We start from the raw sequence: 16,516 nt of genomic DNA, 5'->3' as shown, positions 1-16,516 counted from the left end.
GGGGAAAAGGCCAAAAAAACTATACAGACAATGCCTTCATCAAACAACACTGTCTCACAACGCATCAGTGACATGGCAGGAGATGTTTTGAAATAATTACTGCTTTGCATACAAGCCAGTGAATGACATGCGTTACAGCTGGATGAGTCAACAGGGCCTGGCAGAGCTCCTGGTATATGTCTGTTACATTTATGAGGGGTGAATTAAATTTAAAAAATGTAACACTATGATCAGAGTACTTTTTAAACTCTGTAGAGTGGGACCATATGTTTTCCGGGATAGTATTAAAATGAACTCTAAGTGTTGATTTCACACTGCAAAATGTATTGTGTAGAACGCACGTGCCCATGCCAGAATGGGCACATTCTCTATAGGCTACAAGATTATGCCGGAGGAGAAGGTAGACGTTTTATGTTCCTCCAACCGATTGTGTTTTTTGTTTGTTTATTTGCATTGTTTGTCATTTATATTTTTACTCATTATGTTGCCGCTACCGTCTCTTATGACCGAAAATAACTTCAAGACATCAGGACTGCAACTACTCACCACGGACTAGCATAATCCTTCTTTTCCTTTCACGACTCTGACGAGCCCGATGCTAAGGATATACTGGGAAGAGGGGGCGGAGAAAGATGTCCCGAAGAGCGGGCTGCCTGCTGAGAATTCGTAGGCGATCAAATAAATCACCACTTCAATCCATTCTGCTCGTAAACGTGTAAACTTTGGAGAATAAAATCGACGAGCTACGCAGAAGATTACACTACCAACAGGACATTAAAAACTGTAACATTTTATGCTTCACAGAGTCGTGGCTGAACAACGACAATATCAACATACAGCTGGCTGGTTATACACTGTACCAGCAGGATAGAACAGCGGCATCTGGTAAGACAAGGGGCGGCGGGCTATGTATTGTTGCAAATAACAGCTGGTGCACAATATTTAAGGAAGTCTTGAGCTATTGCTCGCCTGAGGTAGAGTTTCTCATGATAAGCTGTAGACCACACTATCTACCTAGAGAGTATTCACCTGTATTTTTCGAAGCTGTGTACATACCACCACAGTCAGAGGCTGGCACTAAGACAACATTAAGTGAGCAGTATTCCACCATAAGCAAACAAGAAAACGCTCATCCAGAGGCTGTGCTCCTAGTAGCCGGGAACATTAATCCATGGAAACTTAAATCTGTTTTACCAAATTTCTATTAGCATGATAAATGTGCAACCAGAGGAAAAGAAAACCCTGGACCACCTATAGCTCTCACTCACTCTCCATTTGGCAAATCTGACCATAATTCTATCCTCCTGATTCCTGCTTACAAGCAAAAATTAAAGCAGGCAGCACCAGTGACCAGATCAATAAAAAAGTGGTCAGATGAAGCAGATGCTAAGCTACAGGAATGTTTTGCTAGTACAGACTGGAATACGTTTTCCGTTATTCCTCAATTGACATTGAGGAGTACACCACATCATTTAAGTGCATCGATGACGTCGTCCCCACAGTGACCGTACGTACATACCCCAACCAGAAGCCATTGATTACAGGCAGCGTCCGCACTGAGCTAAAGGCTAGAGCTGCCGCTTTCAAGGAGCGGGACTCTAACCCGGAAGCTCATAAGGAATCGTTCTACTCCAACCAACGAACCACCAAAAAGGCAAAGCGTCAATACAGGACTAAGATCAAATTGTACTACACCAGCTCTGATGCTCGTCGGATGTGGCAGGGCTTGCAAACCATTACAGACTACAAAGGGAAGCAAAGCCGAGAGCTGCCCAGTGACACGAGCCTACCAAACGAGCTAAACCACTTATATGATGGTTTCGGGGCAAATAACACTGAAACATGCATGAGACCACCAGCTGTTCTGGACGACTGTGTGATCACGCTCTCCGCAGCCAATGTGAGTAAGACCTATAAAACAAGTCAACATTCTCAATGACACATGGTCCAGACGGATTACCAGGACGTGTACTGCGAGCATGAGCTGACCAACTGGCAAGTGTCTTCACTGACATTTTCAACCTCTCCCTGTCCGAGTCTGTAATACCAACATGTTTTAAGCAGACCATCATTGTGCCTGTGCCCAAGAACACTAAGGTAACCTACCTAAATGACTCCCAACCCATGGCACTCACGTCTGTAGCAATGAAGTGCTTTGAAAGGTTGGTCATGGCTCACATTAACAGCTTATCCCAGAAACCCTAGACCCACTCCTATTTGCATACCGCCCCAACAGATTCACAGATGATGTAATCTCTATTTCCTCCACATTGCCCTTTCACACCTGGACAAAAGGAACACCTATGTGAGAATGCTATTCATTGACTACAGCTCAGCTTTCAACACCATAGTGCCCTCAAAGCTCATCACTAAGCTAAGGTCCCTGGGACTAAACAGCTCCCTCTGCAACTGGATCCTGGACTTCCTGACGTGCCGTCCCTGAGGTTGTGAGGTTAGGATCCGCCACACTGATCCTCAACACATGGGCCCCTCAGGGGTACGTGCTCAGCCCACTCCCGTACTCCCTGTTCACTCACGACTGCATGGCCAGGCACGACTCCAACACCATCATTTAATTTTGCTGATGACACAACAGTGGTAGGCCTGATCACCGACAATGACGAGACAGCCTATAGGGAGGAGGTCAGAGACCTGGCCGTGTGGTGCCAGGATAACGACATATCCCTCAACATGATCAAGACAAAGGAGATGATTGTGGACTACAGGAAAAAGAGGACGAGCACGCCCCGATTCTCATCATAAAAATAGTCAAAGACTCCAGCCACCCTAGTCATAGACTGTTCTCACTGCTACAGCATGGCAAGCGGTACCGGAGGGCCAAGTCTAGGTCCAAGAGGCTTCTCAACAGTTTTTACCCCCAAGCCATAAGACTCCTGAACAAGTTATCAAATGGCTACCTGGACTATTTGCATTGTCCCCCCTCCCCGACAACCCTCTTTTACACTGCTGCTACTCTCTGTTCATCATATATGAATAGCCACTTTATCCGTACCTACATGTACATACTACCTCAATGAGCCCGACTAACCGATGCCCCCGCACATTGGCTACCAGGACTATCTGCATTGTGTCCCTCCACCCGCCAATCCATCCTTTAGGCAACTGCTACTCTCTGTTTATCACATATGCATAGTCACTTTAACCATATCTACATGTACATACTACCTCAATTAGCCCGACTAACCGGTTCCTGTATATAGCCTTTATTTCTTTACTTATCTATTGTTCATCTAATACCTATTTTTTACATAAAAATCGCACTGTTGGTTAGGGCCTGTAAGTAAGCATTTCACTGTAAGGTCTGTATTCGGCGCACGTGACAAAGAAACTTAGATTTGATGTGATTCTGGCGGAACCCCCCAAAAATATGAAGGGAAGCCTGTTTGGATTTGTCCTTCGGTGGATAGCTAGCTAGTTTAAATCAGCCCTTTCCTAAATTAGTCATGGATGGAGATAAGGATTTAGACTTGTGGTTTTACCTAATTCTCTGTAATGGTCAATGATTATAACTGTGATTCTGATCCAACCATTAATTCATACATCGTGCCTCTGGCCTGGGAGGATGGAAGATGTAGCAGGCTATACCCACCTAGCAAAATGCCTCTGGCCTGAGAGGATGGAAGATGTAGCAGGAAAACCCACCTAGCAAAATGCCTCTGGCCTGAGAGGATGGAAAATGTAGCAGGCTATACCCACCTAGCAAAATGCCTCTGGCCTGAGAGGATGGAAGATGTAGCAGGCTATACCCACCTAGCAAAATGCCTCTGGCCTGAGAGGATGGAAGATGTAGCAGGCTATACCCACCTAGCAAAATGCCTCTGGCCTGAGAGGATGGAAGATGTAGCAGGCTATACCCACCTAGCAAAATGCCTCTGGCCTGAGAGGATGGAAGATGTAGCAGGCTATACCCACCTAGCAAAATGCCTCTGGCCTGAGAGGATGGAAGATGTAGCAGGCTATACCCACCTAGCAAAATGCCTCTGGCCTGAGAGGATGGAAGATGTAGCAGGCTATACCCACCTAGCAAAATGCCTCTGGCCTGAGAGGATGGAAGATGTAGCAGGCTATACCCATCTAGCAAAATGCCTCTGGCCTGAGAGGATGGAAGATGAAGCAGGCTATACCCACCTAGCAAAATGCCTCTGGCCTGAGAGGATGGAAGATGTAGCAGGCTATACCCACCTAGCAAAATGCCTCTGGCCTGAGAGGATGGAAGATGTAGCAGGCTATACCCACCTAGCAAAATGCCTCTGGCCTGAGAGGATGGAAGATGTAGCAGGCTATACCCACCTAGCAAAATGCCTCTGGCCTGAGAGGATGGAAGATGTAGCAGGCTATACCCATCTAGCAAAATGTAGTTGAAAAGACGACTATGCCCGACGTCCAATCTCCGTTTGGTTTTGGTTGAAAGTTTCAACGACTTGAAAACAACTTAATTTCAACGTACTTGCAGCCTATACACATGAACGCAGTATAACAATTTTTGGTCTATGGACATTTTATTAACATCACACATCACTCCAGTATTTACACCCAGTATTTCTGTACAACATTTGTGCTAATTGTCTTTATTCCACTTATGAAGAAGACTGACTCAAATCATCATCTACTCATATTTCAAACATCCAGTGTGAAAAAGGATACATTTATTATTCCATACCTTACCATTAAGTGAATTATAGCCATTACATTTGAACAATTCCGTTTTGATATTTCATATAACATGTAGTAATCGTCATTATTTATGCAACCAACTGACATTTTTTTTTTTTACAATTATATTGTTTGCAAACAATGAAGTAAAACAAGTGTCGAATATTGCATCATATTCTTACTCTTTTAATCAATGGCATCAACATATTGCTATACTAATGAACCCAATGACCGACCAATCAAAATTCTTGCAAAACTAATGAACAGAAATGTGCAAAAGGAACATATATTTTGGTCCATCTTAGAATCAAAAACTGTATAAATTTAGCATATCTTCCTCTGTGTCAAAATGATGGATGTTTAGTATCACATTTGAACGAATCCAGTGCATTTTTGTTAAAAACATTTATTTTTATCATTAATAAGTCGAAGGATTCAACTAATGAAAACTGAAACAAAAAAAATGGATCAAACAGATCAATCCCACTTTTCAAGCCTGTTGAAGACGTTTGGTGTTGGTGTGGTAAACACCATCCTCTGGCTCTACCAGGGGAATGCTTCAGGTGGTCTCCCACAGCTCTGCATATGTCATGTTCTGTGGCCTTGCTGTTCCATTTCTTGACTGCCAGTGCAACACAGAAATAAACATATTTAGTCATGTTATGTATATACAACACTCAATGTAATAGATATGTAGCATCTTACATATCTATTACTTTGAAGGCACTTAAAGGTGACTCCTGTCATCCGATCACTCCAAGCTGCATTAGGTCTGGATTCACAAAAGTCCTATTGTGCTCGCATTAGGTTCAGATCTGCCAGGATGGGCATTGTGTTCAGAATTTGACATAGTCTGGACGCAATCAGGCCACCAAATATGTATAAGCTACGTAAAGAGACAGGGTGAATGAGTGGGGAAAAGTACACGCTACACAAATTACTTTCAGAATAACAAAGAACAGATGTGGGTTCCTGAGAGGAAATCAACTGTCAAAAGGGGAGAGAAACTACATGAATCAGTGGACAATTTTTCACTAATGTAAATTAACATTTAACACTTTTTTGGTTACTACATGATTCCATATGTGTTATTTCATAGTTTTGATGTCTTCACTATGATTCTACAATGTAGAAAATAGTACAAAATAAAGAAAAACCCTTGAATGAGGAGGTGTGTCCAAACTTTTGACTGGTACCGTAGATGATGGAACATACATGCTTTTGCTTACGTGATATAAATATTTACCATCTAAACCATGTGACCTCTCACCTCTCTGGCTGTAGAAGTGTCTCACTGTGCTCCACCCTCGCTGGGTCCTCAGAGGAGAGGAAGGCTGGGAAGGGATGGAAGGATGAATGGATCAATCATTCAACCAGTCAGTAAAATAAAGGGAGTGTTGATTGGCTTAAATATCCATCTCCCACCCATGGAGAGACCTATATTCTGTATCTTACCCTCCAGACAGTCTCAGGGGTAACGAGGCGGCTTGCCTCATTCCTGGTCAGCTGACATGGCAGGGGGTGAGCAAATCATCACTGGTTCATACACACACAGGACAAGGACAATAAGCCTAGTTAATACAACACTACTATAGAGAAATAGCAATGGCGTATTTTTGTAGGCATTAACTCCACCATGGTTCGTTGGACGAAGCCTATGGGGAATTGAATGTCGTTTTGGTAGGGTTTTTGGATGAGTGTAGAAAATAAGGTATGTGGTAAACACAGGCTTAGGAGTTTTGTTCTATGAGATAATCATCAGCTAACGTGACTTTTTGTGAAGTATTTATGTCACCATAAAAAGCACATAAACGCTTCATAATTCATCAAATTATCCCATAGAACAAAACGTATAAGATTGCCTAAGCCTGTTTTAACCTCAGACCTTATTTTAGGCGTTTATCCTAAAACCCTATTCCTTCCCCATAGGAATGTCTGAACAAACCAGAGGTAACTTGGTTCAGTTTTTTAGGACTACAATCTGGTTGAGCTCTATAACATTCCATATTAACTGCCCGTTGATTATGATAATGCTATCTCTTACCTATCCATCTCTGAGTCTGGGGTTGATTATGATAATGCTATCTCTTACCTATCCATCTCTGAGTCTGGGGTTGATTATGATAATTCTATCTCTTACCTATCCATCTCTGAGTCTGGGGTTGATTATGATAATGCTATCTCTTACCTATCCATCTCTGAGTCTGGGGTTGATTATGATAATGCTATCTCTTACCTATCCATCTCTGAGTCTGGGGTTGATTATGATAATGCTATCTCTTACCTATCCATCTCTGAGTCTGGGGTTGATTATGATAATTCTATCTCTTACCTATCCATCTCTGAGTCTGGGGTTGATTATGATAATGCTATCTCTTACCTATCCATCTCTGAGTCTGGGGTTGATTATGATAATGCTATCTCTTACCTATCCATCTCTGAGTCTGGGGTTGATTATGATAATGCTATCTCTTACCTATCCATCTCTGAGTCTGGGGTTGATTATGATAATGCTATCTCTTACCTATCCATCTCTGAGTCTGGGGTTGATTATGATAATGCTATCTCTTACCTATCCATCTCTGAGTCTGGGTTTGATTATGATAATGCTATCTCTTACCTATCCATCTCTGAGTCTGGGTTTGCTCCTGATTTCTGAGCCACTGAAGCAGACTGGGATGTTACTGCCTGAGAGGTTTGTCTGCCCTTTGACCTCTTTAGGAGGATCCATTGTCATCAAGCGGCTTTGTTTCTTCATCAGACAGTGGAGTCATAAGTGAGAGCAGCTCCTTTGTCTGCCATTCCTGAGGGAGAGAAACACAAGACTGATAACAAGGCAGCCACAGCCTACTGTAGAGGTACACCTCAATAGTCTACAGTGGCTTCCTCTATCTCCTTTCTTTCATTGTCATTGATCTAAACAGGAGACAGGTGAAAGCATTATGGTATTTGTTTTCCCCTGTCCAGTTCTGTTAGATCAGGAAGGCAGTAAGGCATGGTGGGACAGGTGGAGAATGTTCTGCATGTGTTATATGACGAGCAAAGTCCCTGCAGTATTTTTGCAGTTTTTTGAATGAAACAGGCAGAGAATTGAAAATAGCCAAGGCTTGCCGGTTTAGATTTACATTCTGTTTACCATCTGTCTGAGTAGTCTGACAAATTCATCATGATAATACTGCTAAACTGCAAATAGTTGTATTGGTGTTAGATTAATTTAAATAAATCCATTTGTCCATTAATTGTAGAGATAGAAAAAAGGAAGAGGGGTTTAATGAGGAGGAAACCTTCCTTAGAGTGAAACCAACATGTACAGTTGTATACAGGGATTGTTAGGGACGTTTTTAAAAGTCCATTGCTCTTTTATTTGTTCAGTTCGATTTGTTCAGTTCGATGAGTTCGCATCTAGTTGTAGGTTACAACTATTTGGTTTGTGGGGGATGTTAAAAGACTATCAATTGTAAATTATATGTCTAAGGTAATTCAGTAAAAAGGTGCTTTTGGGTGAATGTGTTTCCCTCAGAACTGTGGAGAGAAGTGTATTTACTTGCTGGTAGTAGAACCGGTTTTACAAGGGCCATAACGAAGTGATACTATCTAGGCTACATTCCTAGTGCCAACTCAGCAGAACGTTTTTGAAATCATGCATATTGTGCAGTTGAAAGTCATGCTGACAACCACCTTAATGATTAGTACTACTTTTATTCTAATGTTGTATCATGCAGGCACCATGTGTGGGTTCAGTGTATCATGCAGGCACCATGTGTGGGTTCAGTGTATCATGCAGGCACCATGTGTGGGTTCAGTGTATCATGCAGGCACCATGTGTGGGTTCAGTGTATCATGCAGGCACCATGTGTGGGTTCAGTGTATCATGCAGGCACCATGTGTGGGTTCAGTGTATCATGCAGGCACCATGTGTTGGTTCAGTGTATCATGCAGGCACCATGTGTGGGTTCAGTGTATCATGCAGGCACCATGTGTGGGTTCAGTGTATCATGCAGGCACCATGTGTTGGTTCAGTGTATCATGCAGGCACCATGTGTGGGTTCAGTGTATCATGCAGGCACCATGTGTGGGTTCAGTGTATCATGCAGGCACCATGTTTGGGTTCAGTGTATCATGCAGGCACCATGTTTGGGTTCAGTGTATCATGCAGGCACCATGTGTTGGTTCAGTGTATCATGCAGGCACCATATGTGGGTTCAGTGTATCATGCAGGCACCATGTTTGGGTTCAGTGTATCATGCAGGCACCATGTGTTGGTTCAGTGTATCATGCAGGCACCATGTGTGGGTTCAGTGTATCATGCAGGCACCATGTGTGGGTTCAGTGTATCATGCAGGCACCATGTGTGGGTTCAGTGTATCGTGCAGGCACCATGTGGGTTCAGTGTATCGTGCAGGCACCATGTGTTGGTTCAGTGTATCATGCAGGCACCATATGTGGGTTCAGTGTATCATGCAGGCACCATGTGTTGGTTCAGTGTATCATGCAGGCACCATGTGTTGGTTCAGTGTATCATGCAGGCACCATGTGTTGGTTCAGTGTATCATGCAGGCGCCATGTTTAACAGACACAATCACTGAGATGTCTTATGGTTAAAAGTAGGGCTTGAATTGAGTGGGTATGTGAGGATATAGGCCTAACTATTGTTATAGAAATGGGCAAAAAGCATATGCTGCCCCTTGTTTGCTAAGCCTTAGTAAAAACAACAATTCAGATTATATAAAGCGATATAGTCTTTAACAATGATGAATTACTCGATTATTTCTGCATAGTCCACTAGACGATCGAAAGTCTTGCTCACACTCAACATGAGTTCTTGGTAATCCTAAATCTCTGCAATTTAGAATAGTAGTGGTACGATATGCCTATAGAAAAAGACCAAAAAGATAGAATCAGTATAGAAGCGGTATTCATAGACCAAACAGTTTAACAGATTTTTATCCAGGAGAATCACATTGAATCAGGCTATTAATTTCAGGGCATCTGAGTTCTTATGCGTAACCTATAGCCTAAACGGAACCGAAAACACCCCTGCTTATTTTGATCAGAGATCATGACAAAGCCTGCACATTTCAGCTATATTTCTCATTGATTTAGCCCACTAGCGCCGAGAGATTTGATACACATGAAGCCCTACAGGTTCTCTGAAACAATAGCCTGACTAGGATCCTTTGACTTCTCCCCGCGCCATATGTGTTCCCAATTACGCTAAATGTTGTCCTATTAATAAGCTTTGAATGTTTTCCTATTCATTTGCATTGGTTAACCGGTGTCAGAGGAAGGCCCTAAAAATTGTCAAGGACTCCAGCCACCCCAGTCATAGACTGTTCTCTCTGCTACCACATAGCAAGCTGTACCCGAGCGCCAAGTCAACCAGGTTGTCACTGAAATATTTATAATATAATAGTAGCCTTAACTTTAAAAAAACATTCATTGCTGCCAGTACTGTTTTCTATGTTTGATTTCACTTGATACTTTGGGATACTAGTGCACAAAAAACACTGACAAATACAGTGTTTTACTCCAATCTGGAAACACCCATAAAATCCTACTTAGCAACAGTAATACGCCAGAAACCAACTTTAAGGAACAATTGAATGTAGATCACATTTACCACAGTGTACATAATCTGGACGTACCTCAGGTAGTATTTGTAATGATGAGTGCGGTCAGAGCTTGAATCTGTGGGAGAATAAACCAGTAATGAACAAGGACAGTGTGAAAGTGAAGCTATAGTTTCATTGCACTTTGATAATATCTTAGTTGTCATCATTGTATTGATAACGTGAAGTAATAGAGCACCTTTAGTCATACGGCTGAAGTTCTTGACAACTCACCATTTACAAAACTAACACCTGCAAGATGCTGTACTTTCTTCTGTTTCATTGTACTACATTGCTTGGTGTTTCCTCTAAATCTGATGATGCCTAATAGAAGGAAACATATTACTCAATGAAACATTTCTAGTTCAGCCCAGAGTAAGTAGAACTATAATATCATCTGCTCAGCTAACCTTAGCACAGTGACTGTTCAACATGTAGATTATATCAACATACCTCTACAGCATTTACTGTCACTGGAGAAAAAGTCACTGTTGTTGGACTTCTTTTCTTCCTTAGAATTACAATTATCCTTCTTATTATTATTATAATAATAGGAGCTATTAGGACTGATGCCACAACAACACCAATGATGATTCCAGGTTCTATTCTTGAGGATTGTGGTCCACATTCAGAATTGGACAAATGAGTTCCTGGTCTAAGTTCTTGAAGACCTAAGGATTTACACCTGTAACACATAATATAACAGTCTGAAACAGCAATTTGATCATTCAACTTTCTGTTTTGTTGTAGATTTGTACTGTAGTATATTGTATTATTTAACCTACACTTTTGATGTATGTAAACATATGTGAACTTACTGTGTGTGTGGCTGGCAGGATGTTAATGATCCATCTGAATAAGTATCACCAGTGCAATCAGCACACACAGTATCCGTAGATGCTGTTCCTGCAAAAAAATATGATTGCATTTTGTTTTTTCCCTACTAATTTAATTCCATTAACTGTTAATGATTATTCACACTGAAGTTACCAACTTGACTAAATTGAATTATGACAACACAATTAGTATAATGAGTGAGACAGAAGACCAACCTGTGTGGCTGATGTATTGACCAGGTTTACAGCTGCTGTGTCTCTGGGCTGCTCTACAACCATCCTTAGTTGGGTCTAGACAGTAGAACCCCTCCAGTGTCCCACAGACAGTGTCTGATGAAGGTCTACATGGCTGCCTTACCTTCAAACCCAAACCTAGAGAGAAAACATGGCATCTATTATCTGATGCAGAATACAACTGACATATCCTCATAGCATAACAGCATAGAGTAACATATCAGTGTTTGTGTCTGGGTTTCAGTACAGACACACAGCACCACTCTTACCTGGATCACAGTTGATACACACTTTGCATTTTATGAGACCATTGGGCTCATCAAGGAACGTAGAATCAACACAGGGCACACAGCTGGTGCTGGTGAATTCAGTACAATGCTTATGTACATGATTTCCTGGGGAAGAGAGAATCACAATGTCATGTTTTTCTGTTAGTGTTGATGATGTATTAACGTCTGGTGATTCAGATGATGTAAAGAGAGGGTCCTTACCTGGTGAACACATGGGACAACATTCATCCCCTATTCTGTACTCAGCTCTACCACATGCAATACAGGATCCAATGCTTCCAAGCACCAATATAATAGTTATCTGGAAGTAGAGAAAATGTCAGAAAACAAATCACAAAAATGTAAACTGATGGTGTGTATTCATAAAACTTACAGAAATATTCACATTTCAAAAACAATGATAGTAATTATGTGGGACCATTTTAAAGAGTATTTTGTGAGTGTGTGTGGTGACGCCCCCTGGTGTGACACCAAACCCAAGATAATCTAGGTCAGTAATTCCCTAACTCGGTTTTGGGGACCCAAATGGGTGAAAGTTTTGGTTGTCGACCTAGCACTACACAGCTGACTCAAATAATCACAGCTTGATGAGGAGTTCATTATTTGAAATAGCTGTGTAGTGCTAGGGCAAAAAACTAAATGTTTGGGTTCCCAGGACCCTTAGGGTTCCCAGGACTGAGTTTGGGAAACGCTGACCTAGTGAAAATGTACATCTCTCCACCACGTTTTTTTCTAAAGGGTTTCATTAAAATGGACAGAACGATTAGGCTAATAATAACTCTGATTTATATTTCATAGGGGAAATATTTACATTGATAATTGTTTTTTAAACATGCCAAATAAATCAGAAATGTTTCTCTTACAGTCCAAATAAAGCGTTCAAACGGTGCCATGGTTCCTCAATCTCCAACTCACTGGAGGACCCACACACTGGATTTGTGACGTTATTAGGAGTTTTGAAGTATCCAGATGAACTGACCTGTTGAATTCATGTGTTCTTAGTATTTGTAAATATAATTCTTTCAATTAGTAAAATGATATCTTACTGAATTGAATCACTGAAGAAAAAATGAATAAGCTAGTTATCAACTTAGAGAAGTATGAAACAGAAATAGGCATGTAGTTATTGGAGAATGTTGCCATCTTTGACACTTGATACAGATACGACCATCAATACAATCAATTTAGATAATGAATGTTCAATTTGGTTTAAAAAATGCAAAAACAGTGTTGGAGAAGAACGTAAAAGTGCAATATGTGCCATGTAAGAAAGCTAACGTTTCAGTTCCTTGCTCAGAACATGAGAACATATGAAAGCTGGTGGTTCCTTTTAACATGAGTCTTCAATATTCCCAGGTAAGAAGTTTTAGGTTGTAGTTATTATAGGACTATTTCCCTCTATACCATTTGTATTTCATTAACCTTTGACTATTGGATGTTCCTATAGGCACTTTAATATTGCCAGTGTAACAGTATAGCTTCCGTCCCTCTCCTCGCTCCTCCCTGGACTCGAACCAGCAACACAACAACCACAGCCACCACATCGAAGCAGCGTTACCCATGCAGAGCAAGGGAAACAACCACCCCAAAGGCTCAGAGGGAGTGAAGTTTGAAACGCTATTAGCGCACGCTAACTAGCCAGCCATTTCACTTTGGTCACACCAGCCTCATCTGGGAGTTGATAGGTTTGAAGTCATAAATAGCGCAATGCTTGACAAATGTTTACGCGCCTGCTTCTGCCTACCACCGCTCAGTCAGATACTTAGATACTTGTATGCTCAGTCAGATTATATGCAACACAGGACATGGTAGATAATATCTAGTAATATCATCAACCATGTGTAGTTAACTAGTGATTATGATTGTTTTTTATAAGATAAGTTTAATGCTAGCTAGCAACTTACCTTGGCTTACTGCATTTGCGTAACAGGCAGTCTCCTTGTGGAGTGCAACGAGAGAGAGGCAGGTCGTTATTGCGTTGGACTAGTTAACTGTAAGATTGCAAGATTGCATCCCCCGAGCTGACAAGGTGAAACTCTGTCTTTCTGCCACTGAACGAGGCAGTTAACCCAACGTTCCTAGGCCGTAATTGAAAATAAGAATGTGTTCTTAAATGACTTTCCTAGTTAAATAAAGATTAAATAAAGGTGTAAAAAATGTTTTTTTATATATCGGCAAATCTGCGCCCAAAAATACCGATCTCCGATTGTTATGAAAACCTGAAATCGGCCCTAATTAATCGGCCATTCCAATTAATCGGTCGACCTCTAGTTGAGAAGCTCCTCTCACAGGCTACCTGGGTGACAGACAGGGTGAATAGGAACTTGTACCCCAGGCCTATAACATGGTAAGCATCTGTCAACAAGATGTACCACCGTAGAAGTTGATAACAACATACAGCACAGTTCTTACATGTTGAACAACTTGTATTCATCATCTCCACTTATTCTACATCAGGTCCATCTGCAGGTATCTCTCACAGTCATGGTTGTGTACTTCTCCACTGCTGATGTTTTCAGTCTCTCCCCTTGACTGGCAAGACTAGTCAACCCACACTGCAAAGTGCTGACAGCTGCTTGACTGTCAAACTCAAGCAAGAGTTTGCTTAGTTTTGCAAGTGATGTCTGGGGCAATCCATTATATTGTATCTCTGAGAACCTGCTGGGGTCCAGATGAGTAAAGTCTTTGTACAACGTGCCTGGTGTCTGCAAGCGCTGACAGATGCTCTCAGTGACTGTATCCATGATGACAGAGTGAACCTTAGTCTTGTAGACCCTCTCTGCATCCCTATCATGGTATCATGGCATGGTCTTCCTTTTCTTTGTTCTCTTCTGAGGCATCTCAGCTTGCACTTCCTGTTCGTTGTCTTCATCCTGTTCTTGCAGCTTGTCAGTGGACCACTGCATGAAGCTGTTTGCAGCTCTCTCCACATCATGTCCCTCACATTATTTTGCAGAGCCTCTTGTGTTCCCAATACCATCCCTCTGTCAGGATGTCCACGCCACTGGTTTGAAGGTACTTGGAGAGAGGGAACGTATTCTCAAATATAGACAGAACTGTTTGGGCAGTGAAGATTGTGTTGTACCTTGAGCAGAGACTCTGTTAATGCTCTGGCCTTGACACGTACAGTTGGCCTTTGACCTGCCATCTCTTCAATAACCATCAAGGTGAGAATTACATCCACAAACAGGGCATTTTGTAGGTCGCCAAAGAATACAAAGACCTTCTTCAGAGCAGCATATTTGGCCCACCAGCGTGTTTCTCCTATAGGAGAGAGACGTCTGTGGCGAGTGTCTAAGGCTCTTTTTTCCACACATTGATTCTTTGGTAGGACTCTGGAATTAACACTGCCAGGTTATTTAGTAGAGAGAACAGACATAACTACTCCTATTGTGTCTGCAATCACAGGAGTCAGGATGTGTGTGTAACACCACATGTACTTGGCTGGGAGAGTGGGAGGATAGCAAGGCAGAGAAACCATTGTACTGGTCTTGTATGTTTGCAGCTCCATCAGTAGCATTACCAATACATTTACATATGCCAGTTGAAGTGTTTCAATGAATTTGAGATGACAGCAGGTGCAGGCACTTAACTGAAAAATGTAAATATTTCCTCAATATAAGGGAACATTTCTTCCTTGTATGATCTAAATTGATATTGTTTTATGATCATACCCTCTATCTTTTCATGTTTGTAGAAATGGCGGTGTTTGTCAATTTCTCCCTTTAAAATGATTTATAAAACAGAAAATGGACAGTTGAACGGATAACAAATCAACAGAGGTAAGAATATGTTGAAGGTTAGAGCTGCATTGGGTGCAGATAACTATACCTCTCACTTGTGTGTGTGTGAGTCTGCAGGTATACTGAGCAGGAGGTACACAAAGGGATGTACAATTGGTATGTTATGCAGATCACATCATCTACAGTTAATTTTGTTTTCTCTCTAAAATTCACATTTACCACAAAAACCAATGTATGAATACTGCCATTCGCACGTTTCTTTTAAACATCTGTATAATTGCAATTTTTGCGATTCACACACTTCACTCTCCCTACAACTCTGATGAATACAACAGGAAACCTGTTAGATCACCATGCATTGCAAAATCATTCTGGCTATTGATACGGAGAACATCAACACTAACATCAACACGACAGAGGATATATTCATTGGACATGGGTCTCGGATCGGAATTTTTCTCATCTTTGGATTTTTAAATTGTGCTTTGCCACTAAAATCATAAACACTGACAACTGAAATATTGTGTTCTTGTTGTTATTGTTCTGTGTATTATTATTAATAATTGGGGATGGAAGAGTTAAAGATTGTACCCCAAAACGTTATTCGAGGATCGATTAAAAGGGGTTCTTTGAAGAATTTATAGAAGTTCTCCAAAGTTTCAATTTGAAGAACCCCTAAAGGATCCTCCAGCAATCTTTTATTATTAGAGTGTACAGCACAGCCAGGCCAATTCAGGGCTTCTGACCGTTTTTGTTGTTGTTGCAAACAAGCAAAATTGTAATTATTTTTAATTAAAAATTAGAAGGCCAAAGCTTTTCATTTTTCAAGAACAGGGAAAATTCGACTGAGTTCAGCACCACACTTTCAAATTAAAAAGCAGTTGAGTCACCAGAGGCAGAACAGACATTGAAAACAAAAGGAAGAGATCAGCCTTGTCGTAAAATTACAAATACAGTCATTAATCACAATTCAAATCTGTCATTCTTTTTCAGTTACTGCACGGTACATATTAAGTAGGCTATTTCTACATATACATACATCATCTGTATCTTACCCCGTTTTGGTTCGCAGTTGGACTATTTTACTTCCACTCTGACTTTCCAAATAACGTTGAGAAAAGTGGGAGGCA

At 41.3% G+C, this 16,516-nt stretch overlaps 1 protein-coding gene across 4 annotated transcripts; it reads right to left on the bottom strand.

The window, feature by feature from the left end:
• Positions 1-4,527: 4,527 nt before the first annotated feature.
• LOC115126371 (tumor necrosis factor receptor superfamily member 14-like) lies at positions 4,528-16,516 on the bottom strand. 4 transcript variants are annotated; one of them, XM_065020924.1, is made up of 14 exons: positions 16,442-16,516; positions 12,507-12,622; positions 11,845-11,944; positions 11,623-11,748; positions 11,336-11,491; positions 11,102-11,189; positions 10,737-10,968; positions 10,518-10,607; positions 10,320-10,362; positions 9,435-9,545; positions 6,719-7,478; positions 6,130-6,210; positions 5,945-6,008; positions 4,528-5,296 (listed from the first exon to the last, which is right to left on the bottom strand). In XM_065020924.1, the coding sequence occupies exons 2-8, from the start codon at positions 12,534-12,536 to the stop codon at positions 10,563-10,565; spliced, it is 777 nt and encodes a 258-aa protein (XP_064876996.1). In that variant the 5' UTR covers positions 12,537-12,622; positions 16,442-16,516; the 3' UTR covers positions 4,528-5,296; positions 5,945-6,008; positions 6,130-6,210; positions 6,719-7,478; positions 9,435-9,545; positions 10,320-10,362; positions 10,518-10,562. The 4 variants fall into 4 exon arrangements, with proteins under 4 accessions (XP_064876996.1, XP_064876997.1, XP_064876994.1 ...); XM_065020925.1 differs by having other exon boundaries at positions 4,529-5,296; positions 5,921-6,008; positions 7,295-7,478; XM_065020922.1 differs by having other exon boundaries at positions 4,532-5,296; positions 7,295-7,478.

This window comes from Oncorhynchus nerka, linkage group LG7 (assembly GCF_034236695.1).
Source record: "Oncorhynchus nerka isolate Pitt River linkage group LG7, Oner_Uvic_2.0, whole genome shotgun sequence".
In the NCBI taxonomy this organism is placed as follows: domain Eukaryota; kingdom Metazoa; phylum Chordata; class Actinopteri; order Salmoniformes; family Salmonidae; genus Oncorhynchus; species Oncorhynchus nerka.
This window is presented reverse-complemented; position numbering and strand designations above follow the sequence as displayed.